The sequence below is a fragment of the Oncorhynchus gorbuscha genome, linkage group LG10 (assembly GCF_021184085.1).
Source record: "Oncorhynchus gorbuscha isolate QuinsamMale2020 ecotype Even-year linkage group LG10, OgorEven_v1.0, whole genome shotgun sequence".
NCBI classification, from domain to species: Eukaryota; Metazoa; Chordata; class Actinopteri; order Salmoniformes; family Salmonidae; genus Oncorhynchus; species Oncorhynchus gorbuscha.
In genome coordinates, this window is record NC_060182.1 from 2,058,652 (window position 1) to 2,086,137 (window position 27,486).

At 49.1% G+C, this 27,486-nt stretch overlaps 1 protein-coding gene across 1 annotated transcript in view; it reads right to left on the reverse strand.

Annotated features, from left to right (window-relative positions):
- Positions 1-5,588: 5,588 nt before the first annotated feature.
- LOC124045389 (plexin-B3-like) overlaps positions 5,589-27,486 on the reverse strand; it is a 623,492-nt gene continuing 601,594 nt past the window's right edge. The window contains exons 31-36 of the mRNA XM_046364685.1: positions 19,250-19,410; positions 18,709-18,856; positions 18,305-18,369; positions 11,465-11,540; positions 8,324-8,398; positions 5,589-6,418 (exon numbers count right to left, since the gene is read on the reverse strand). Of these exons, the coding sequence (XP_046220641.1) occupies positions 6,314-6,418; positions 8,324-8,398; positions 11,465-11,540; positions 18,305-18,369; positions 18,709-18,856; positions 19,250-19,410 (630 nt within the window). The 3' untranslated portion in view covers positions 5,589-6,313. The remainder of the gene's footprint in view (positions 6,419-8,323; positions 8,399-11,464; positions 11,541-18,304; positions 18,370-18,708; positions 18,857-19,249; positions 19,411-27,486) is intronic.

The window sequence follows — 27,486 nt, forward strand, 5'->3', positions numbered from 1 at the left end:
GCCCCAGTCCGTGGTGGAACTTGCAGTCCTGTAGATCTTAAAATCATTGGATGGTTAAACTTGCATCCAGCCAATTCTTCAAAGTCAGGACAAGAACACTGCAAAGATACATTATTTTTATAGTTGAAAAATAGATTTAGCAGGTATTTCTAATTAACTGTGGAGTGGAGCTTTATAGTGAGCCGACGTGTTGACATCAAGTGCCCTGCTTACCTTCCTGTATTCAGAATACACTGTTTCCCTCTTCCTGTATTCAGAATACCCCTCTTCCTGTATTCAGGATACACCGTTTCCCTCTTCCTGTATTCAGAATACACCGTTTCCCTCTTCCTGTATTCAGAATACACCGTTTCCCTCTTCCTGTATTCAGGATACACCGTTTCCCTCTTCCTGTATTCAGGATACCCCTCTTCCTGTATTCAGGATACACCGTTTCCCTCTTCCTGTATTCAGGATACACCGTTTCCCTCTTCCTGTATTCAGAATACACCGTTTCCCTCTTCCTGTATTCAGAATACACCGTTTCCCTGTTCCTGTATTCAGAATACCCCTCTTCCTGTATTCAGGATACCCCGTTTCCCTCTTCCTGTATTCAGAATACCCCTCTTCCTGTATTCAGGATACACCGTTTCCCTCTTCCTGTATTCAGGATACCCCTCTTCCTGTATTCAGGATACACCGTTTCCCTCTTCCTGTATTCAGGATACCCCTCTTCCTGTATTCAGGATACACCGTTTCCCTCTTCCTGTATTCAGGATACACCGTTTCCCTCTTCCTGTATTCAGGATACACCGTTTCCCTCTTCCTGTATTCAGGATACCCCTCTTCCCGTATTCAGGATACCCCTCTTCCTGTATTCAGGATACACCGTTTTCCCTCTTCCTGTATTCAGGATACACCGTTTTCCCTCTTCCCGTATTCAGGATACCCCTCTTCCTGTATTCAGGATACACCGTTTTCCCTCTTCCTGTATTCAGAATACACCGTTTCCCCTCTTCCTGTATTCAGGATACCCCTCTTCCTGTATTCAGGATACCCCTCTTCCTGTATTCAGGATACCCCTCTTCCTGTATTCAGGATACCCCTCTTCCTGTATTCAGGATACACCCCTCTTCCTGTATTCAGGATACCCCTCTTCCTGTATTCAGAATACACCGTTTCCCCCCTTCCTGTATTCAGGATACACCGTTTCCCTCTTCCTGTATTCAGGATACCCCTCTTCCTGTATTCAGAATACACCGTTTCCCCTCTTCCTGTATTCAGGATACCCCTCTTCCTGTATTCAGGATACCCCTCTTCCTGTATTCAGGATACACCGTTTCCCTCTTCCTGTATTCAGAATACACCGTTTCCCTCCCGTCGAACGGATTCAAATCAAATAAAACGTCTCCTTTATCCTCCGTTTCCATGAAATAGAACAGTTGAATAAACCTGGGAGCCTGTAAACCTGCCTGTCGTACTGTGACTTTAAGTGATTGTCTTCTTGAAAGAGCACCTTCATCTCTCCAACAGTCTGACAGGTTTGACCCATACGATCACTCCAAAAAAAACAAACATTGTTTCTTCTCAGGACTCTAAGTCAACCACCACAAACAAACAAAAAACAGACAAATTCTGTTACAATTGAAAACTTTATTCTTCCCCATAAAAACAAATCTCTTCACAATGTATTTACAGGCACATCTGGTGTCACACCAGAGTGACAGACATGTGGCTGATCTCCAGCTCTCAACTCCCCAATGTCATTACAAACCACTGTTGTCCCTCGCCTGACCGGGCCAAAAGTAGTGTACTATATAGGGAATAGGATGGCATAGGGGATACAACACAGTTTCTCTGATAGAGACCTCTTCATTAAAATAGTTCCAGACCTGTGTGTTGTTGACGACCCAGAATGGGAAAGAATATCAAATTGTACAGCCAGTAGAAAAACACAACAGTTAACATCACAAACGCACCCTATTCCCTTCATACTGCACTACTTTAGACCAGGGAAGATTGGGAAGCCCAGGTGAGGAAGCCCAGGTGAGGAAGCCCAGGTGGGGAAGCCCAGGTGAGGAAGCCCAGGTGAGGAAGCCCAGGTGAGGAAGCCCAGATGGGGAAGCCCGGATGGGGAAGCCCAGGTGGGAAGCCCAGATGGGGAAGCCCAGATGGGGAAGCCCGGATGGGGAAGCCCAGGTGAGGAAGCCCAGATGGGGAAGCCCGGATGGGGAAGCCCAGGTGGGAAGCCCAGATGGCTCTGGTCTAAAGTGAAGCACGTTGCTGCTCTGATTGTAGACGATTAATAAAACACATGCATGCAGAGAATCACTAAACTACAGTCCTACGAGCCAGACACCGGTTCAGTTAAAACTACAGTCCTACGAGCCAGACACCGGTTCAGTTAAAACTACAGTCCTACGAGCCAGACACCGGTTCAGTTAAAACTACAGTCCTACGAGCCAGACACCGGTTCAGTTAAAACTACAGTCCTACGAGCCAGACACCGGTTCAGTTAAAACTACAGTCCTACGAGCCAGACACCGGTTCAGTTAAAACTACAGTCCTACGAGCCAGACACCGGTTCAGTTAAAACTACAGTCCTACGAGCCAGACACCGGTTCAGTTAAAACTACAGTCCTACGAGCCAGACACCGGTTCAGTTAAAACTACAGTCCTACGAGCCAGACACCGGTTCAGTTAAAACTACAGTCCTACGAGCCAGACACCGGTTCAGTTAAAACTACAGTCCTACGAGCCAGACACCGGTTCAGTTAAAACTACAGTCCTTCGAGCCAGACACCGGTTCAGTTAAAACTACAGTCCTACGAGCCAGACACCGGTTCAGTTAAAACTACAGTCCTTCGAGCCAGACACCGGTTCAGTTAAAACTACAGTCCTACGAGCCAGACACCGGTTCAGTTAAAACTACAGTCCTACGAGCCAGACACCGGTTCAGTTAAAACTACAGTCCTACGAGCCAGACACCGGTTCAGTTAAAACTACAGTCCTACGAGCCAGACACCGGTTCAGTTAAAACTACAGTCCTACGAGCCAGACACCGGTTCAGTTAAAACTACAGTCCTACGAGCCAGACACCGGTTCAGTTAAAACTACAGTCCTACGAGCCAGACACCGGTTCAGTTAAAACTACAGTCCTACGAGCCAGACACCGGTTCAGTTAAAACTACAGTCCTACGAGCCAGACACCGGTTCAGTTAAAACTACAGTCCTACGAGCCAGACACCGGTTCAGTTAAAACTACAGTCCTACGAGCCAGACACCGGTTCAGTTAAAACTACAGTCCTACGAGCCAGACACCGGTTCAGTTAAAACTACAGTCCTACGAGCCAGACACCGGTTCAGTTAAAACTACAGTCCTACGAGCCAGACACCGGTTCAGTTAAAACTACAGTCCTACGAGCCAGACACCGGTTCAGTTAAAACTACAGTCCTACGAGCCAGACACCGGTTCAGTTAAAACTACAGTCCTTCGAGCCAGACACCGGTTCAGTTAAAACTACAGTCCTACGAGCCAGACACCGGTTCATTTAAAACTACAGTCCTTCGAGCCAGACACCGGTTCAGTTAAAACTACAGTCCTACGAGCCAGACACCGGTTCAGTTAAAACTACAGTCCTACGAGCCAGACACCGGTTCAGTTAAAACTACAGTCCTACGAGCCAGACACCGGTTCAGTTAAAACTACAGTCCTACGAGCCAGACACCGGTTCAGTTAAAACTACAGTCCTTCGAGCCAGACACCGGTTCATTTAAAACTACAGTCCTTCGAGCCAGACACCGGTTCAGTTAAAACTACAGTCCTACGAGCCAGACACCGGTTCAGAAAAGAACATGCAACATAACACTCACTAGTAACAGGAAGGAACACTGACACGTTCCAGGACGACTACACTGCAGATGCCTGCCTAGATAGCTGTTATGTTAAACACCTAACCACATCCTATTACATAGCAATCTGAGGCCCGATTGTGCCACTCAATGACGTGGTGCAGAACAATGGGTGGATGCAATGCATCTGGAACGTAGTCGGCCTGGAACGCAAACAGGTTTCTAGAAATGACTAGGAAGGAATTGACTTCAACCTTTAAACCGCTCCAATCAAAACAGTGTAAAACAAAGACAAGTCAAAAAACATCCTTTAAAATCACACCGGCTGCGTCCCTAAAACAGCACCCTATTCCCTATATAGTGCACTAGTCTGGTTAAACGCAGTTCACTGTAAAGGGCATAGGGTGTGATTTGGGAGGCTGCCCACTGTCAATAAATCACGCCATACATATTCATGACCAGGACCTCCAAACACAGAGAACAAAGTGTTAGGAGGGAAAAGTCATGAAGATTACCATTCAGCAATATAACTGTACGAACCCAAGACAGATTAATACCTTTATAATCTCTAACCCAAGACAGATTAATACCTTTATAATCTCTAACCCAAGACAGATTAATACCTTTATAATCTCTAACCCAAGACAGATTAATACATAACAGATCTGTACTAACCAGGAGATGGGTCAAAGTGTGCAACCTAAAATGGCATCCTATAGAGGGCACTACTATAGACCAGGGTCCATAGGAAAGAGGGTTCCATAGGGTTCTGGTCTAAAGTAGTGCACTACATCTCAGTGCAAGAGGCGTCACTACAGTCCCTGGTTCGAATCCAGGCTGTATCCCATAGGGCAGCGCACAATTGTCCCAGCGTCGTTCGGGTTTGGCCGTCGTTGTAAACAAGAATGTCTTAACTAACTGACTTGTTAAATAAACCAAATGGAGGGAAGAGAGTGCTATTTCAGACAGAGAGGAACCACAGTTCAGGGTTACACTAGTAACGAGAGAGTGTTAGGTAAATATAGCGATACAGAGTCAGTGTAACAGGTCAGGGGTCACCGCGTGTAACAGGATAGGTCAGGGGTCACCGCGTGTAACAGGATAGGTCAGGGGTCACCGCGTGTAACAGGATAGGTCAGGGGTCACCGCGTGTAACAGGATAGGTCAGGGGTCACCGCGTGTAACAGGATAGGTCAGGGGTCACCGCGTGTAACAGGATAGGTCAGGGGTCACCGCGTGTAACAGGATAGGTCAGGGGTCACCGTGTAACAGGATAGGTCAGGGGTCACCATCTGTAACAGGTTCTGTCAGTCAGACGTGAGATAAGACAATCACCGCAGATCATCAGAAGAGAATCTCCAGCTTTTCCCTCTTAGCTTTACAAATTAAAAACAGGTTCGCCAGTTGTTTGACTTCAAAAATACTATACGCTTTAAGTTGTTTCAAAAGTTGAAAAAAGGCAGCTTTGGTTGGTATGGGATTGGGGATGGAATATAAATAGGCACTATTTACAGAGAATAAATGAGTTTCTATGCAGTGGGTGTGTTCAATGTAACAACCTGCTCAACACAGCTGGTTTTTAAAATTACTCAAATCTGCTCAACTCCACCACAACCCCCTCTTCTGGTCAGACTTGGTGTTGCAGGTTTAAACTTATCCAGCCTTCTTGTCCTTTATATTCCCTAGTACATCCCTGTGAGACTTATTGCTATGATGTCTGCTGCCTGTTTGATTGATTTATCCTTTATTAGATCAGGAAGTGCTACTGAGACCAAGGTCTGTTTATTAGGTCAGGAAGTCCTACTGAGACCAAGGTCTGTTTATTAGGTCAGGAAGTCCTACTGAGACCAAGGTCTGTTTTACAGATGAGCCTGTTGTAAGATGCATTATTTGGCACAGCTTTTGTTATGTTAACCCTTCACCCTCGTTCCTGTGTTCGGGTTGAAATGGCAGATTTGGAAACTGATAAACGCCCTAAATTGGAACGCGGTGGCTGTACAGTAACATGCTATACATGGCATCAGAGCTCAGTGTCTGTACGGTGACATGCTATACATGGCATCAGAGCTCAGTGTCTGTACGGTGACATGCTATACATGGCATCAGAGCTCAGTGTCTGTACAGTAACATGCTATACATGGCATCAGAGCTCAGTGTCTGTACAGTAACATGCTATACATGGCATCAGAGCTCAGTGTCTGTACGGTGACATGCTATACATGACATCAGAGCTCAGTGTCTGTATGGTGACATGCTATACATGACGACAGGCGCTCCGCTTCATAGCGCTGTGTGGGTTTTGACTGACAGGGCCCTTTTCACATTCCGTCCCCAGTTAGAGCTCAGTGACCTTATTCTCCCTCAGGGCGGTGACCTGCTGTCGGCCACAGGTCAGGAGTCAGAGATCAAGGGTTAAAGGTCGGCGACCTTGTTCTCCACCAGGGAGGCGACCTGCTCTAGGCCACAGGTCAGAGATCAGGGGTTAAAGGTCAGTGACCTTGTTCTCCACCAGGGCGGCGACCTGCTGTAGACGATAGGCCAGCTGCATCTTCTGTCCAGCTGCGTCGTCCTCCAGAGACACGATGACCTACAGACAGACAGCATTCACTATCAGATAGTACAGTAGATTACAGTAGAGACACGATGACCTACAGACAGACAGCATTCACTATCAGATAGTACAGTAGATTACAGTAGAGACACGATGACCTACAGACAGACAGCATTCACTATCAAATAGTACAGTAGAGACGCGATGATCTACAGCAACATTGCTGCCCACGGACCAATACATTCAAAAGATATATTTGATTTTTTAGGAACTCAGTCGGGGTCTCAACATCCTGTTGAGCATTTGTTATACTAGAATACCCAAGGTGCAACATCAGCAGTCACTCAATCAGCCCACGTCAGGTAAATTAGTCCAGCTATCTAAACTTGTAAGCATGGTTGAATCAGTTCGCATATTAAAAACGGCAAAATCTGTAGAATTGCTGGAAATGACTTGGTTTGCTTCAGTTCGTTTGGCGCTCAGGACCCTCAGTCTGAGGTCCTCAGCGCTCTGGAGCAGGTTTTCATCAAGGATCTCTCTGTACTTTGCTCCGTTTCATCTTTCCCTCGATCCTGACTAGTCTCCCAGTCCCTGCTGCTGAAAAACATCCCCACAGCATGATGCTGCCTCCACCATGCATCACCGTAGAGATGGTGCCAGGTTTCCTCCAGACGTGACGCTTGGCATTCAGGCCAAAGAGTTCAATCTTGGTTTCATCAGACCAGATAATCTTGTTTCTCATGGTCTGAGAGTTTTTAGGTGCCTTTTGGCAAACTCCAAGCGGGCTGTCATGTGCCTTTTACTGAGGACTGGCTTCAGTCTGGCCACTCTACCATAAAGGCCTGATTGGTGAAGAGCTGCAGAGATAGTTGTCCTTCTGGAAGTTTCTCCCATCTCCACAGAGGAACTCTAGATCTCTGCCAGAGTGAACATTGGGTTCTTGGTCACCTCCCTGACCAAGGCCCTTCTCTCCTGATTGCTCAGTTTGGCCGGGCGGCCAGCTCTAGGAAGAGTCTTCGTGGTTCCAAACTTCTTTCATTTAAGAATGATAACACTGTGTTCTTGGGGACCTTCAATGCTGCAGAAATGTTTTGGTACCCTTCCCCAGATCTGTGCCTCAACACAATCCTGTCCTGGAGCTCTACGGACAATTCCTTCCACCTCATGGCTTGGTTTTTACTCTGACATGGACTGTCAGCTGTGGCACCTTATATAGACAGGTGTGGGCCTTTCCAAATCATGTCCAATCAATTGAATTTACCACAGCTGGACTCCAATCAAGTTGTAGAAACACCTCAAGGATGATCAATGGAAACAGGATGCACCTGAGCTCAATTTCGAGTCTCATAGCAAAGGGTCTGAATACTTATGTAAATAAGGTATTTTTTTTTATACATTTGCAAAAAAACAAAAACAAAAGTTTGCTTTGTCATTATGGGGTATTGTGAGGTCATTGTGGGGTATCACGATGTCATTGTGGGGTATCGTGATGTCATTGTGGGGTATCATGATGTCATTGTGGCGTATCGTGATGTCATTGTGGGGTATCGTGATGTCATTGTGGGGTATCGTGATGTCATTGTGGGGTATCGTGATGTCATTGTGGGGTATCGTGATGTCATTGTGGGGTATCGTGATGTCATTGTGGCGTATCGTGATGTCATTGTGGGGTATCATGATGTCATTGTGGGGTATCATGATGTCATTGTGGCGTATCATGATGTCATTGTGGCGTATCATGATGTCATTGTGGGGTATCGTGATGTCATTGTGGGGTATCGTGATGTCATTGTGGTGTATCATGATGTCATTGTGGCGTATTGTGTGTAGATTGATGAGGATTATGTTTGTTCAATCCATTTTAGAATAAGGCTGTAACGTAACAAAATGTTGACAAGGTCAAGTGGTCTGAATACTTTGCGAAGGCGCTGTATGTGGTACCTGGTCATAGTACTTGTTGATGTACTTGTACAGCTCGTGCAGAGCCACCAGACTGTTCATCTCTGAGGCAAAACTCTGAAATGGAAAGACACACGTGTTACTGCAACCTACTGGTTAAATAACGCTACTGCACAGGCAATTACAACCACATCAAGGTATATTTAACTTACATTTACATTTAAGTCATTTAGCAGACGCTCTTATCCAGAGCGACTTACAAATTGGTGCATTCACCTTATGACATCCAGTGGAACAGTCACTTTACAATAGTGCATCTAAATCTTAAAGGGGGGGGGTGAGAGGGATTACTTATCCTATCCTAGGTATTCCTTAAAGAGGTGGGGTTTCAGGTGTCTCCGGAAGGCGGTGATTGACTCCGCTGTCCTGGCGTCGTGAGGGAGTTTGTTCCACCATTGGGGGGCCAGCGCAGCGAACAGTTTTGACTGGGCTGAGCGGGAGCTGTACTTCCTCAGTGGTAGGGAGGCGAGCAGGCCAGAGGTGGATGAACGCAGTGCCCTTGTTTGGGTGTAGGGCCTGATCAGAGCCTGGAGGTACTGAGGTGCCGTTCCCCTCACAGCTCCGTAGGCAAGCACCATGGTCTTGTAGCGGATGCGAGCTTCAACTGGAAGCCAGTGGAGAGAACGGAGGAGCGGGGTGACGTGAGAGAACTTGGGAAGGTTGAACACCAGACGGGCTGCGGCGTTCTGGATGAGTTGAAGGGGTTTAATGGCACAGGCAGGGAGCCCAGCCAACAGCGAGTTGCAGTAATCCAGACGGGAGATGACAAGTGCCTGGATTAGGACCTGCGCCGCTTCCTGTGTGAGGCAGGGTCGTACTCTGCGGATGTTGTAGAGCATGAACCTACAGGAACGGGCCACCGCCTTGATGTTGGTATATAATGATGAATGAACACTAGAGTAGATTATTATAGTATTCGTGTTTTAAATGTAGAGCAGAGAGGGGAGGAGAGGGGAGAGGAGAGGAGAGGGGAGGGGAGAGGAGAGGAGGAGAGGGGGGAGGGGAGAGGAGAGAGGAGAGGAGAGGAGAGGAGGGGAGGGGAGGGGAGGGGAGGGGAGGAGGAGAGGAGAGGAGGAGGGAGAGGAGAGGAGAGGAGAGGAGAGGAGAGAGGAGAGAGGAGAGGAGAGGAGAGAGGAGAGGAGAGGAGAGGAGAGGGGAGAGGAGGAGAGGAGGGGAGTGGAGGGAGAGCAGAATAGAGAGGAGAGGAGAGAGGAGAGTAGAATAGAGAGGAGAGGAGAGAGGAGAGCAGAATAGAGGGGAGGGGAGGGGGGGGGGAGAAGAGAGGAGAGGAGGGGAGAGCAGAATAGAGAGGAGAGGAGAGAGGAGAGTAGAATAGAGAGGAGAGGAGAGAGGAGAGTAGAATAGAGAGGAGGGGAGGGGAGAGGAGTGGAGGGGAGAGCAGAATAGAGAGGAGAGAGGAGAGTAGAATAGAGAGGAGGAGAGAGGAGAGTAGAATAGAGAGGAGGGGAGGGGAGGGAATAGAGAGGAGGGGAGGGGAGAGGGGAGGGGAGAGTACAATAGAGAGGAGAGGAGAGGAGAGCAGAATAGAGGGGAGGGGAGGGGAGAGTAGAATAGAGAGGAGAGGAGAGAGGAGAGTAGAATAGAGAGGAGGGGAGGGGAGAGGAGGGGAGAGTACAATAGAGAGGAGAGGAGAGCAGAATAGAGGGGAGGGGAGAGGAGAGGAGGGGAGGGGAGAGGGGGAGAGCAGAATAGAGGGGGGGGGGGAGAGGAGGGGAGAGGAGGGGAGAGCAGAATAGAGGAGAGGGGAGGGGAGGGCAGAGCAGAATAGAGGGGAGGGGAGGGGAGGGGAGAGGAGGGGAGAGCAGAGAGGGGAGGGGAGGGAGAGGAGGGGAGAGGAGGGGAGGAGGGGAGGGGAGGGGAGGGGAGGGGAGGGGAGGGGAGGGGGAGGGAGAGGAGAGGAGGGAGAGGAGAGGAGAGGAGAGGAGAGGAGAGGAGAGGAGAGGAGAGGAGAGGAGAGGAGAGGAGAGGAGAGGAGAGGAGAGGAGAGGAGGGGAGGGGAGGGAGGGGAGAGGAGGGGAGAGGAGAGTAGAATAGAGAGGAGAGGAGAGCAGAATAGAGGGGAGGGGAGGGGAGGGGAGAGGAGGGGAGGGGAGGGGAGAGAGGAGGGGAGGGGAGGGGAGGAGGGAGAGTAGAATAAAGAGGAGAGTAGAATAGAGGAGGGAGGGGAGGGGAGGGAGAGGGGAGAGGAGGGGAGAATAAAGAGGAGAGTAGAATAGAGGAGAGGAGGGGAGGGGAGGGAGAGGAGGGAGAATAGAGGGGAGGGGAGGGAGAGGAGGGGGAGGGGAGAGGAGAGGAGAGGAGAGGAGGAGGAGGGAGAGAGGAGAGGAGAGGAGAGGAGGGGAGAGGAGAGGAGAGGAGGGAGAGGAGAGGGAGAGGAGAATAGAGAGAGGGGAGGGGAGAATAGGAGGAGAGGAGAGCAGAATAGAGAGGAGAGAGGGGAGGGGAGAGTAGAATAGAGAGGAGGAGGGGAGAGGAGAATAGAGGGGAGGGGAGGGAGAGTAGAATAGAGAGGAGGGGAGAATAGAGGAGAGGAGAGAGAGGAGAGGAGGGGAGGGGAGGAGAGTAAAATAGAGAGGAGAGGAGAGAGGAGAGTAGAATAGAGAGGAGGGGAGGGGAGGGAGGGGAGAGGAGGGAGAGAGAGAGGAGGAGGGGGAGAGGGAGAGTAAAATAGAGAGGAGGGGAGAGAGGAGAGCAGAATAGAATAGAGGGGAGGAGAGGAGAGGAGAGGGGGAGGGGAGGGAGAGCAGAATAGAGGGGAGGAGAGGAGAGCAGAATAGAGGGGAGGGGAGGGAAGGGAGAGCAGAATAGAGGGGAGGGGAGGGGAGGGGAGGGGAAGGGAGAGCAGAATAGAGGGGAGGGGAGGGGAAGGGAGAGCAGAATAGAGGGGAGGGAGGGGAGGGGAAGGGAGAGCAGAATAGAGGGGAAGGGAGAGGAGGGGAGGGGAGAGCAGAATAGAGGGGAAGGGAGAGGAGGGGAGGGGAAGGGAGAGCAGAATAGAGGGGAGGGGAAGGGAGAGCAGAATAGAGGGGAGAGGAGGGGAGGGGAAGGGAGAGCAGAATAGAGAGGAGAGCAGACTAAAGTAGGGTTTAAAACCTCACTCACCCCAGACAGCTCTGTTAGAGTAGAGTTCATTTCTTGGTAACAGCCAGACGCTGCACTGTGGATGTCACTGTAGTACCTGAAACAACACCCACAGAACACTGTAATACCTGGAACAATACCCACAGAACACTGTAATACCTGAAACAATACCCACAGAACACTGTAATACCTGGAACAATACCCACAGAACACTGTAATACCTGGAACAATACCCACAGAACACTGTAATACCTGGAAAAATACCCACAGAACACTGTAATACCTGGAAAAATACCCACAGAACACTGTAATACCTGGAACAATACCCACTGTAGTACCTGGAACAATACCCACAGAACACTGTAATACCTGGAACAATACCCACAGTAATACCTGGAACAATACCCACAGAACACTGTAGTACCTGGAACAATACCCACAGAACACTGTAGTACCTGGAACAATACCCACAGAACACTGTAGTACCTGGAACAATACCCACAGAACACTGTAGTACCTGGAACAATACCCACAGAACACTGTAATACCTGGAACAATACCCACAGAACACTGTAGTACCTGGAACAATACCCACAGAACACTGTAGTACCTGGAACAATACCCACAGAACACTGTAATACCTGGAACAATACCCACAGAACACTGTAGTACCTGGAACAATACCCACAGAACACTGTAATACCTGGAACAATACCCACTGTAATACCTGGAACAATACCCACAGAACACTGTAATACCTGGAACAATACCCACAGAACACTGTAATACCTGGAACAATACCCACAGAACACTGTAATACCTGGAACAATACCCACAGAACACTGTAATACCTGGAACAATACCCACAGAACACTGTAATACCTGGAACAATACCCACAGAACACTGTAATACCTGGAACAATACCCACAGAACACTGTAATACCTGGAACAATACCCACTGAACACACTGTAATACCTGGAACAACACCCACTGTAATACCTGGAACAATACCCACAGAACACACTGTAGTACCTGGAACAATACCCACAGAACACTGTAATACCTGGAACAATACCCACAGAACACAGTAATACCTGGAACAATACCCACTGTAATACCTGGAACAATACCCACTGTAATACCTGGAACAATACCCACTGTAATACCTGGAACAATACCCACAGAACACACTGTAATACCTGGAACAATACCCACAGAACACAGTAATACCTGGAACAATACCCACAGAACACTGTAATACCTGGAACAATACCCACAGAACACTGTAATACCTGGAACAATACCCACAGAACACTGTAATACCTGGAACAATACCCACAGAACACAGTAATACCTGGAACAATACCCACAGAACACTGTAATACCTGGAACAATACCCACAGAACACTGTAATACCTGGAACAATACCCACAGAACACTGTAATACCTGGAACAATACCCACAGAACACACTGTAATACCTGGAACAATACCCACTGTAATACCTGGAACAATACCCACTGAACACACTGTAATACCTGGAACAACACCCACTGTAATACCTGGAACAATACCCACAGAACACACTGTAGTACCTGGAACAATACCCACAGAACACACTGTAATACCTGGAACAACACCCACAGAACACTGTAATACCTGGAACAATACCCACAGAACACTGTAGGACCTGGAACAATACCCACAGAACACACTGTAATACCTGGAACAATACCCACAGAACACTGTAATACCTGGAACAATACCCACAGAACACTGTAATACCTGGAACAATACCCACAGAACACTGTAATACCTGGAACAATACCCACAGAACACTGTAGTACCTGGAACAATACCCAGAACACTGTAATACCTGGAACAATACCCACAGAACACTAATACCTGGAACAATACCCACAGAACACTGTAGTACCTGGAACAATACCCACAGAACACTGTAATACCTGGAACAATACCCACTGTAATACCTGGAACAATACCCACTGTAATACCTGGAACAATACCCACAGAACACTGTAATACCTGGAACAATACCCACAGAACACTGTAATACCTGGAACAATACCCACAGAACACACTGTAATACCTGGAACAATACCCACAGAACACACTAATACCTGGAACAATACCCACAGTAATACCTGGAACAATACCCACAGAACACACTGTAGTACCTGAAACAATACCCACAGAACACTCTAATACCTGGAACAATACCCACAGAACACTGTAGTACCTGGAACAATACCCACAGAACACTGTAATACCTGGAACAATACCCACAGAACACTAATACCTGGAACAATACCCACAGAACACACTGTAATACCTGGAACAATACCCACTGTAATACCTGAAACAATACCCACAGAACACTGTAATACCTGGAACAATACCCACAGAACACTAATAGCTGGAACAATACCCACAGAACACTGTAATACCTGGAACAATACCCACTGTAATACCTGGAACAATACCCACAGAACACTAATAGCTGGAACAATACCCACAGAACACTGTAATACCTGGAACAATACCCACTGTAATACCTGGAACAATACCCACAGAACACACTGTAATACCTGGAACATTACCCACAGAACACATTGTAATACCTGGAACAATACCCACAGAACACTGTAATACCTGGAACAATACCCACAGAACACTAATACCTGCAACAATACCCACAGAACACTGTAATACCTGGAACAATACCCACAGTAATACCTGGAACAATACCCACAGAACACACTGTAATACCTGGAACAATACCCACTGTAATACCTGGAACAATACCCACAGAACACTGTAATACCTGGAACAATACCCACTGTAATACCTGGAACAATACCCACAGAACACAGTAATACCTGGAACAATACCCACAGTAATACCTGGAACAATACCCACAGTAATACCTGGAACAATACCCACAGAACACACTGTAATATCTGGAACAACACCCACAGAACACTGTAGGACCTGGAACAATACCCACAGAACACTGTAGGACCTGGAACAATACCCACAGAACACACTGTAATACCTGGAACAATACCCACAGAACACTGTAATACCTGGAACAATACCCACAGAACACTGTAGGACCTGGAACAATACCCACAGAACACTGTAGGACCTGGAACAATAACCACAGAACACTGTAGTACCTGGACCAATACCCACAGTAATACCTGGAACAACACCCACAGTAATACCTGGAACAACACCCACAGAACACACTGTAATACCTACAACAATACCCACAGAACACTGTAATACCTGGAACAATACCCACAGAACACTGTAATACCTGGAACAATACCCACAGTAATACCTGGAACAATACCCACAGTAATACCTGGAACAATACCCACAGAACACACTGTAATACCTGTAACAATACCCACAGAACACTGTAATACCTGGAACAATACCCACAGAACACTAATACCTGGAACAATACCCACAGAACACTGTAATACCTGGAACAATACCCACAGAACACTAATACCTGGAACAATACCCACAGAACACTAATACCTGGAACAATACCCACAGTAATACCTGGAACAATACCCACAGTAATACCTGGAACAATACCCACAGAACACACTGTAATACCTGGAACAATACCCACTGTAATACCTGGAACAATACCCACTGTAATACCTGGAACAATACCCACAGAACACACTGTAATACCTGGAACAACACCCACAGAACACTGTAATACCTGGAACAATACCCACAGAACACTGTAGGACCTGGAACAATACCCACAGAACACACTGTAATACCTGGAACAATACCCACAGAACACTGTAATACCTGGAACAATACCCACAGAACACTGTAGGACCTGGAACAATACCCACAGAACACTGTAGGACCTGGAACAATAACCACAGAACACTGTAGTACCTGGAACAATACCCACAGAACACTGTACAGTAATACCTGGAACAACACCCACAGAACACACTGTAATACCTGGAACAATACCCACAGAACACTGTAATACCTGGAACAATACCCACAGTAATACCTGGAACAACACCCACAGAACACACTAATACCTGGAACAATACCCACAGAACACTGTAATACCTGGAACAATACCCACAGAACACTGTAATACCTGGAACAATACCCACAGAACACTGTAATACCTGGAACAATACCCACAGTAATACCTGGAACAATATCCACAGTAATACCTGGAACAATACCCACAGAACACACTAATACCTGTAACAATACCCACAGAACACTGTAATACCTGGAACAATACCCACAGAACACTGTAATACCTGGAACAATACCCACAGAACACTGTAGTACCTGGAACAATACCCACAGTAATACCTGGAACAATACCCACAGTAATACCTGGAACAATACCCACAGTAATACCTGGAACAATACCCACAGTAATACCTGGAACAATACCCACAGTAATACCTGGAACAATACCCACTGTAATACCTGGAACAATACCCACAGAACACTGTAATACCTGGAACAATACCCACTGTAATACCTGGAACAATACCCACAGAACACAGTAATACCTGGAACAATACCCACAGTAATACCTGGAACAATACCCACAGTAATACCTGGAACAATACCCACAGAACACACTGTAATACCTGGAACAATACCCACTGTAATACCTGGAACAATACCCACTGTAATACCTGGAACAATACCCACAGAACACACTGTAATACCTGGAACAACACCCACAGAACACTGTAATACCTGGAACAATACCCACAGAACACTGTAGGACCTGGAACAATACCCACAGAACACACTGTAATACCTGGAACAATACCCACAGAACACTGTAATACCTGGAACAATACCCACAGAACACTGTAGGACCTGGAACAACACCCACAGAACACTGTAGGACCTGGAACAATAACCACAGAACACTGTAGTACCTGGACCAATACCCACAGTAATACCTGGAACAATACCCACAGTAATACCTGGAACAACACCCACAGAACACACTGTAATACCTACAACAATACCCACAGAACACTGTAATACCTGGAACAATACCCACAGTAATACCTGGAACAACACCCACAGAACACACTGTAATACCTACAACAATACCCACAGAACACTGTAATACCTGGAACAATACCCACAGAACACTGTAATACCTGGAACAATACCCACAGTAATACCTGGAACAATACCCACAGTAATACCTGGAACAATACCCACAGTAATACCTGGAACAATACCCACAGTAATACCTGGAACAATACCCACACTAATACCTGTAACAATACCCACAGAACACTGTAATACCTGGAACAATACCCACAGAACACTGTAATACCTGGAACAATACCCACAGAACACAATACCCACAGTAATACCTGGAACAATACCCACAGTAATACCTGGAACAATACCCATGTAATACCTGGAACAATACCCACAGAACACTGTAAGACCTGGAACAATACCCACTGTAATACCTGGAACAATACCCACAGAACACAGTAATGAACAATACCCATCACGGTAATGACAACTCCATTGTGTCCCCTCCCAGAACACACTGCTAAGAACCTGGCAATACCCACTGAATCCTGGAACAATACCCTGTGTAATAACATCAACAATACCCACAGAACCTGTACTGTTCATGCTCTGGAACAACACCCACAGAACACTGTAATACCTGGAACAATACCCACAGAACACTGTAGGACCTGGAACAATACCCAGGCACTTGTCATCTCCCGAACAATTACTGAACACTGTAATACCTGGGCTCCCTGCCTGTGAACACTTAGGACCTGGAACAACACATCCAGAACACTGCAGCCCTGGAACAACCTTCCAGAACACTGTCACCTGGACCAATACCCCTCAGTAATACCTGGAACAATACCCACAGTAATACCTGGAACACCATGGTGCCCACAGAACACACTGTGAGGGGATACCACAACAATACCCACAGGCACTGATCAGGCCCAACACCCAAATAAGGGCACTGGAACATCCCCTCTGGCCTGCTACCTACAACTCCCTACCACTGAGGAAGTACAGTTCCCAATACCCAGCCCAGTCAAAACTGTTCGCTGCTCTGGCAATCCCACAATGGTGGAACAAACTCCCTCAGTACGCCAGGACAATACCCAATCACCACCTTCCGGAACACCTGAAACCCCAACTCTTTAAGGAATACTTAGGAACAATAAAGTAATACCTTCAATCACCCCCACTCCCCCTTAAAATATTTAGATGAACTATTGTAAAGTGGCTGTTCCACTGGATGTCATAAGGTGAATGCACCAATTTGTAAGTCGCTCTGGATAAGAGCGTCTGCTAAATGACTTAAATGTAAATGTAAATGTAATACCCACAGTAATACCTGGAACAATACCCACAGTAATACCTGGAACAATACCCACAGTAATACCTGGAACAATACCCACAGTAATACCTGGAACAATACCCACAGTAATACCTGGAACAATACCCACAGTAATACCTGGAACAATACCCACAGAACACACTGTAATACCTGGAACAATACCCACAGTACAGTAGTATTTGAAGACAAACAGCAAGTCCACAGAGATGAGGGTGATTCCAGTCTACAGTCTGACCTTAATGAGTTTGGATCAGAGTAAAGGTCACAGTCACAGAGTAAAGGTCACAGTCACAGAGTAAAGGTCGACCCAGCTGTAGAACATCTACATTACATAGCGGGGTGACTTCCTGCTTCACAGACATCAACACAACTGAAATCTGTCAGGACTCCCGAGCACGATAGTCTGTCTCACCTCTCAACCAGCTGCTTGTATCTGGGGATCTCTCTGGCGTAGAGCAGCTTGTTCACCGGAGAGTCCTAGAGGTCAACAAAACCACCCGTCATCACTACACGTGTTCATATGGATTAGAAAATATAGATACAAGACTCCTTTCCCTTAACCTGTTCTCACAGGCTAAAGTTGTCTGGACAGACCTGATGAGGAACGACAAGAGCTGAGAATCTGAATCGATATCAATTGTAATGTCGATGACTGATTTCTCCCTACTGTATTGTGAAAATTACCATCAACAAAATATCACACAATCAAGATGTTGAAACTTGGGTATTATTATTAATAATAGAGAAAATATATACAAAATAAAAAATAAACAAGTTAAACAAAGAAATAAACATCAGCAGAGGAACATCTCTGACCCGTCCGACTTTGTGTTCTGAGGTGGTGCAGGAGTCGATGAACGTCTGAGCGATGACCGAGAGGACGGCGTCCACGCTATCCGTCACCTGGACGTCCAACACAAACTGAGGGTTCTTCAGGATGTTGACCCAGAACCTCAGAGGCAGGCTGGGAGGGAACGCAAGGACATAGAAAATATACAACAAAACAAACCAATATCACAGTTGATCACCGACACTGTTTTTAAAATCTTAAATTTTACCTTTATTTAACCAGGCAAGTCAGTTAAGAACCAATTCTTATTTTCAATGACGGCCTAGGAACAGTGGGTTAACTGCCTGTTCGGGGGCAGAACGACAGATTTGTACCTTGTCAGCTCGGGGGTTTGAACTCGCAACCTTCCGGTTACTAGTCCAACGCTCTAACCACTAGGCTACTCTAGGACGCGAGGTGATGTCTGCTCTGTCACCGATGACAAACTGACCTGTTGGTCTTCCAGATGTGTCTCGGGGTCACGGTCAAACTGACCTGGGTCTTCCAGATCACCGATGACAAACTGACCTGTTGGTCTTCCAGATGTGCACGGTCTCGGGGTCGTCGATGCCGTGTTTCTCCGCCATGTCATCCAGGAAGTCAAAGAAGAAGCGCACAGCGATGGGAGGAGGGCGCTTGGTGTTGAGAATGGCTATGAACACATCGTCTACAAACTTCTGCAGCGTCCCCTAGAGAGGAGAGAGATAACATCCTCTAGACACACAGCTAGGTGGGGCCCACTCCCCTCCTCCCCCGACAGTAGGGCCCACTCCCCTCCTCCCCCCGACAGTAGGGCCCGCTCCCCTCCTCCCCCCGACAGTAGGGCCCGCTCCCCTCCTCCCCCGACAGTAGGGCCCGCTCCCCTCCTCCCCCGACAGTAGGGCCCGCTCCCCTCCTCCCCCGACAGTAGGGCCCGCTCCCTTCCTCCCCCCGACAGTAGGGCCCGCTCCCCTCCTCCCCCGACAGTAGGGCCCGCTCCCCTCCTCCCCCGACAGTAGGGCCCGCTCCCCTCCTCCCCTCGACAGTAGGGCCCACTCCCCTCGACAGTAGGGCCCGCTCCCCTCCTCCCCTCGACAGTAGGGCCCGCTCCCCTCCTCCCCGACAGTAGGGCCCGCTCCCCTCCTCCCCCGACAGTAGGGCCCACTCCCCTCCTCCTCTCTTACAGTAGGGTCCCGCTCCCCCGACAGTAGGGCCCGGTCCCCTCCTCCCCCGACAGTAGGGCCCACTCCCCTCCTCCCCCCGACAGTAGAGCCCGCTCCCGTCCTCTCCGACAGTAGAGCCCGCTCCCCTCCTCCCCGACAGTAGGGCCCGCTCCCCCTCCCCTCGACAGTAGGGCCCACTCCCCACCTCCCCCTGACAGTAGGGCCCGCTCCCCTCCTCCCCTCGACAGTAGGGCCCGCTCCCCTCCTCCCCCCCGACAGTAGGTCCCGCTTCCCCCCTCCCCCGACAGTAGGGCCCGCTCCCCTCCTCCCCTCGACAGTAGGGCCCGCTCCCCCTCCTCCCCTCGACAGTAGGGCCCGCTCCCCTCCTCCCCTCGACAGTAGGGCCCGCTCCGCTCCTCCTCTCGACAGTAGGGCCCACTCCCCCCCCTCGACAGTAGGGCCCGCTCCCTCCTCCCTCGACAGTAGGGCCCGCTCCCCCCTCCCCTCGACAGTAGGGCCCGCTCCCCTCCTCCCCGACAGCAGTGCCCGCTCACCTCCCCCGACAGTAGGGCCCGCTCCCCTCCTCCCCGACAGTAGGGCCCGCTCCCCTCCTCCCCCGACAGTAGGGCCCGCTCCGCTCCTCCCCCCCGACAGTAGGGCCCACTCCCCCCTCCCCCCCGACAGTAGGGCCCGCTCCCCTCCCCCCTGACAGTAGGGCCCGCTCCCCTCCTCCCCCGACAGTAGGGCCCGCTCCCCTCCTCCCCCGACAGTAGGGCCCGCTCCCCTCCTCCCCTCGACAGCAGTGCCCGCTCACCTCCCCCGACAGTAGGGCCCGCTCCCTTCCTCCCCCGACAGTAGGGCCCGCTCCCCCTCCCCCCGACAGTAGGGCCCGCTCCCCTGCTCCCCCGACAGTAGGGCCCGCTTCCCCGCCTCCCCCGACAGTAGGGCCCGCTCCCCTCCTCCCCCGACAGTAGGGCCCGCTCCCCTCCTCCACCCGACAGTAGGTCCCGCTTCCCCGCTCCCCCGACAGTAGGGCCCGCTCCCCTCCTCCCCCGACAGTAGGGCCCGCTCCCCTCCTCTCCCCGACAGTAGGGCCCCGCTCCCGTCCTCCCCCGACAGTAGGGCCGCTCCCCTCCTCCCCCCGACAGTAGGGCCCGCTCCCCTCCTCCCCTCGACAGTAGGGCCCGCTCCCCCTCCTCCCCCGACAGTAGGGCCCGCTCCCTCCTCCCCCGACAGTAGGGCCCGCTCCCGTCCTCCCCTCGACAGTAGGGCCCGCTCCCCTCCTCCCCTGACAGTAGGGCCCGCTCCCCTCCTCCCCCCGACAGTAGGGCCCGCTCCCCTCCTCCCCCGACAGTAGGGCCCGCTCCCCTCCTCCCCTCGACAGTAGGCCCACTCACCTCGACAGTCCCGCTCCCTTCCTCCCCCCGACAGTAGGGCCCGCTCCCCCTCCCCCCCGACAGTAGGGCCCGCTCCCCTCCTCCCCCCGACAGTAGGTCCCGCTTCCCCCTCCCCCGACAGTAGGGCCCGCTCCCCTCCTCCCCCGACAGTAGGGCCCGCTCCCCCCTCCCCTCGACAGTAGGGCCCGCTCCCCTCCTCCTCTCGACAGTAGGGCCCACTCTCCCCGACAGTAGGGCCTGCTCCCCTCCTCCCCTCGACAGTAGGGCCCGCTCCCCTCCTCCCCTCGACAGTAGGGCCCGCTCCCCTCCTCCCCCGACAGTAGGGCCCGCTCCCACTCCTCCCCCGACAGTAGGGCCCGCTCCCCTCCTCCCCCCCGACAGTAGGGCCCGCTCCCCTCCTCCCCTCGACAGCAGTGCCCGCTCACCTCGACAGTAGGGCCCGCTCCCTTCCTCCCCCCGAGGAGGGGAGCTGGTCCTACTGTCAGGAGAAGATGAATTCACCTTTCAGCAGGACAATAACCTGGTTCAGTCTGCTTTCCACCAGACACTGGGAGATGAATTCACCTTTCATCAGGACAATAACCTGGTTCAGTCTGCTTTCCACCAGACACTGGGAGATGAATTCACCTTTCATCAGGACAATAACCTGGTTCAGTCTGCTTTCCAGCAGACACTGGGAGATGAATTCACCTTTCATCAGGACAATAACCTGGTTCAGTCTGCTTTCCAGCAGACACTGGGAGATGAATTCACCTTTCAGCAGGACAATAACCTGGTTCAGTCTGCTTTCCAGCAGACACTGGGAGATGAATTCACCTCTCAGCAGGACAATAACCTGGTTCAGTCTGCTTTCCACCAGACACTGGGAGATGAATTCACCTTTCAGCAGGACAATAACCTGGTTCAGTCTGCTTTCCACCAGACACTGGGAGATGAATTCACCTTTCAGCAGGACAATAACCTGGTTCAGTCTGCTTTCCACCAGACACTGGGAGATGAATTCACCTTTCATCAGGACAATAACCTGGTTCAGTCTGCTTTCCAGCAGACACTGGGAGATGAATTCACCTTTCATCAGGACAATAACCTGGTTCAGTCTGCTTTCCACCAGACACTGGGAGATGAATTCACCTTTCAGCAGGACAATAACCTGGTTCAGTCTGCTTTCCACCAGACACTGGGAGATGAATTCACCTTTCAGCAGGACAATAACCTGGTTCAGTCTGCTTTCCAGCAGACACTGGGAGATGAATTCACCTTTCAGCAGGACAATAACCTGGTTCAGTCTGCTTTCCAGCAGACACTGGGAGATGAATTCACCTTTCAGCAGGACAATAACCTGGTTCAGTCTGCTTTCCAGCAGACACTGGGAGATGAATTCACCTTTCAGCAGGACAATAACCTGGTTCAGTCTGCTTTCCACCCCTGGGAGATGAATTCACCTTTCAGAGGACAATAACCTGGTTCAGTCTGCTTTCCACCAGACACTGGGAGATGAATTCACCTTTCAGCAGGACAATAACCTGGTTCAGTCTGCTTTCCACCCACTGGGAGATGAATTCACCTTTCAGCAGGACAATAACCTGGTTCAGTCTGCTTTCCACCAGACACTGGGAGATGAATTCACCTTTCAGCAGGACAATAACCTGGTTCAGTCTGCTTTCCAGCAGACACTGGGAGATGAATTCACCTTTCAGCAGGACAATAACCTGGTTCAGTCTGCTTTCCACCAGACACTGGGAGATGAATTCACCTTTCAGCAAGACAATAACCTGGTTCAGTCTGCTTTCCACCCACTGGGAGATGAATCACCTTTCAGCAGGACAATAACCTGGTTCAGTCTGCTTTCCAGCAGACACTGGGAGATGAATTCCCCTTTCAGCAGTCAATAACCTGGTTCAGTCTCCACCAGACAGCTGGGAGATGAATTCACCTTTCAGCAAACCCCTGGTTCAGTCACTGCTTTCCAGAATCAGACACTGGGAGATGAATTCACCTTTCATCAGGACAATAACCTGGTTCAGTCTGCTTTCCAGCAGACACTGGGAGATGAATTCACCTTTCAGCAGGACAATAACCTGGTTCAGTCTGCTTTCCAGCAGACACTGGGAGATGAATATCACCTTTCAGCAGGACAATAACCTGGTTCAGTCTGCTCCAGCAGACACTGGGAGATGAATTCACCTTTCAGCAGGACAATAACCTGGTTCAGTCTGCTTTCCACCAGACACTGGGAGATGAATTCACCTTTCATCAGGACAATAACCTGGTTCAGTCTGCTTTCCACCAGACACTGGGAGATGAATTCACCTTTCATCAGGACAATAACCTGGTTCAGTCTGCTTTCCACCAGACACTGGGAGATGAATTCACCTTTCAGCAGGACAATAACCTGGTTCAGTCTGCTTTCCACCAGACACTGGGAGATGAATTCACCTTTCAGCAGGACAATAACCTGGTTCAGTCTGCTTTCCAGCAGACACTGGGAGATGAATTCACCTTTCAGCAGGACAATAACCTGGTTCAGTCTGCTTTCCACCAGACACTGGGAGATGAATTCACCTTTCAGCAGGACAATAACCTGGTTCAGTCTGCTTTCCACCAGACACTGGGAGATGAATTCACCTTTCAGCAAGACAATAACCTGGTTCAGTCTGCTTTCCACCAGACACTGGGAGATGAATTCACCTTTCAGCAGGACAATAACCTGGTTCAGTCTGCTTTCCACCAGACACTGGGAGATGAATTCACCTTTCAGCAGGACAATAACCTGGTTCAGTCTGCTTTCCACCAGACACTGGGAGATGAATTCACCTTTCAGCAGGACAATAACCTGGTTCAGTCTGCTTTCCACCAGACACTGGGAGATGAATTCACCTTTCAGCAGGACAATAACCTGGTTCAGTCTGCTTTCCACCAGACACTGGGAGATGAATTCACCTTTCAGCAGGACAATAACCTGGTTCAGTCTGCTTTCCACCAGACACTGGGAGATGAATTCACCTTTCAGCAAGACAATAACCTGGTTCAGTCTGCTTTCCACCAGACACTGGGAGATGAATTCACCTTTCAGCAGGACAATAACCTGGTTCAGTCTGCTTTCCACCAGACACTGGGAGATGAATTCACCTTTCAGCAGGACAATAACCTGGTTCAGTCTGCTTTCCAGCAGACACTGGGAGATGAATTCACCTTTCAGCAGGACAATAACCTGGTTCAGTCTGCTTTCCACCAGACACTGGGAGATGAATTCACCTTTCAGCAAGACAATAACCTGGTTCAGTCTGCTTTCCAGCAGACACTGGGAGATGAATTCACCTTTCAGCAGGACAATAACCTGGTTCAGTCTGCTTTCCAGCAGACACTGGGAGATGAATTCACCTTTCAGCAGGACAATAACCTGGTTCAGTCTGCTTTCCACCAGACACTGGGAGATGAATTCACCTTTCATCAGGACAATAACCTGGTTCAGTCTGCTTTCCACCAGACACTGGGAGATGAATTCACCTTTCAGCAACATCAGATGCATTGAGGGGTCTCATGTCAGTATTCAGACCCTTTGACTTATTCCACATTATGTTGTGTTACAGGCTGAATTCAAAATGGATTGAATAGAAATATACATTCTTGTTATTTGTATTGTATCTTATTTACAGACGTATTCAAACCCCCTATGAGTCACTACATGTTAGAATCACCTAACAGCTGGGAGTCTCTAAAACCCCCTATGAGTCACTAAATGTCAGAATCACCTAACAGCTGGGAGTCTCTAAAACCCCCTATGAGTCACTACATGTCAGAATCACCTAACAGCTGGGAGTCTCTAAAACCCCCTATGAGTCACTACATGTCAGAATCACCTAACAGCTGGGAGTCTCTAAAACCCCCTATGAGTCACTACATGTCAGAATCACCTAACAGCTGGGAGTCTCTAAAACCCCCTATGAGTCACTACATGTCAGAATCACCTAACAGCTGGGAGTCTCTAAAACCCCTATGAGTCACTACATGTCAGAATCACCTAACAGCTGGGAGTCTCTAAAACCCCCTATGAGTCACTACATGTCAGAATCACCTAACAGCTGGGAGTCTCTAAAACCCCCTATGAGTCACTACATGTCAGAATCACCTAACAGCTGGGAGTCTCTAAAACCCCTATGAGTCACTACATGTCAGAATCACCTAACAGCTGGGAGTCTCTAAAACCCCTATGAGTCACTACATGTCAGAATCACCTAACAGCTGGGAGTCTCTAAAACCCCTATGAGTCACTACATGTCAGAATCACCTAACAGCTGGGAGTCTCTAAAACCCCTATGAGTCAATACATGTTAGAATCACCTAACAGCTGGGAGTCTCTAAAACCCCTATGAGTCACTACATGTTAGAATCACCTAACAGCTGGGAGTCTCTAAAACCCCTATGAGTCTCTAAGATGTCAGAATCACCTAACAGCTGGGAGTCTCTAAAACCCCTATGAGTCACTACATGTTAGAATCACCTAACAGCTGGGAGTCTCTAAAACCCCCTATGAGTCACTACATGTCAGAATCACCTAACAGCTGGGAGTCTCTAAAACCCCCTATGAGTCACTACATGTCAGAATCACCTAACAGCTGGGAGTCTCTAAAACCCCTATGAGTCACTACATGTCAGAATCACCTAACAGCTGGGAGTCTCTAAAACCCCCTATGAGTCACTAAATGTCAGAATCACCTAACAGCTGGGAGTCTCTAAAACCCCCTATGAGTCACTACATGTCAGAATCACCTAACAGCTGGGAGTCTCTAAAACCCCCTATGAGTCACTACATGTTAGAATCACCTAACAGCTGGGAGTCTCTAAAACCCCCTATGAGTCACTACATGTTAGAATCACCTAACAGCTGGGAGTCTCTAAAACCCCCTATGAGTCACTACATGTTAGAATCACCTAACAGCTGGGAGTCTCTAAAACCCCCTATGAGTCACTACATGTTAGAATCACCTTGATTCTAACCACGGCCTGTCCTTGGACACTGTGCGATCAAACCTCCAAACGAGCTTCAATGCCATACAACACTCCTTCCGTGGCCTCCAACTGCTCTTAAACGCTAGTAAAACCAAATGCATGCTTTTCAACCGTTCGCTGCCTGCACCCGCACGCCTGACCAGCATCACCACCCTGGACGGTTCCGACCTTGAATATGTGGACATCTATAAGTACCTAGGTGTCTGGCACGACTGTAAACTCTCCTTCCAGACCCACATCAAACATCTCCAATCGAAAATCAAATCAAGAGTCGGCTTTCTATTCCGCAACAAAGCCTCCTTCACTCACGCTGCCAAGCTTACCCTAGTAAAACTGACTATCCTACCGATCCTCGACTTCGGCGATGTCATCAACAAAATTGCTTCCAACACTCTACTCAGCAAACTGGATGCAGTTTATCACAGTGCCATCCGTTTTGTCACTAAAGCACCTTATACCACCCACCACTGCGACTTGTATGCTCTAGTCGGCTGGCCCTCGCTACGTATTCGTCGCCAGACCCACTGGCTCCAGGTCATCTACAAGGCCATGCTAGGTAAAGCTCCGCCTTATCTCAGTTCACTGGTCACGATGGCAACACCCATCCGTAGCACGCGCTCCAGCAGGTGTATCTCATTGATCATCCCTAAAGCCAACACCTCATTCGGCCGCCTTTCGTTCCAGTACTCTGCTGCCTGCGACTGGAACGAATTGCAAAAAAAAAATCGCTGAAGTTGGAGACTTTTATCTCCCTCACAAACTTCAAACATCAGCTATCTGAGCAGCTAACCGATCGCTGCAGCTGTACATAGTCTATTGGTAAATAGCCCACCCATTTTCACCTACCTCATCCCCATACTGTTTTTATTTATTTATTTTCTGCTCTTTTGCACACCAATATCTCTACCTGTACATGACCATCTGATCATTTATCACTCCAGTGTTAATCTGCAAAATTGTAATTATTCGCCTACCTCCTCATGACTTTTGCACACATTGTATATAGACTCCCCCTTTTTTTCTACTGTGTTATTGACTTGTTAATTGTTTACTCCATGTGTAACTCTGTGTTGTCTGTTCACACTGCTATGCTTTATCTTGGCCAGGTCACAGTTGCAAATGAGAACTTGTTCTCAACTAGCCTACCTGGTTAAATAAAGGTGTTCTCAACTAGCCTACCTGGTTAAATAAAGGTGTTCTCAACTAGCCTACCTGG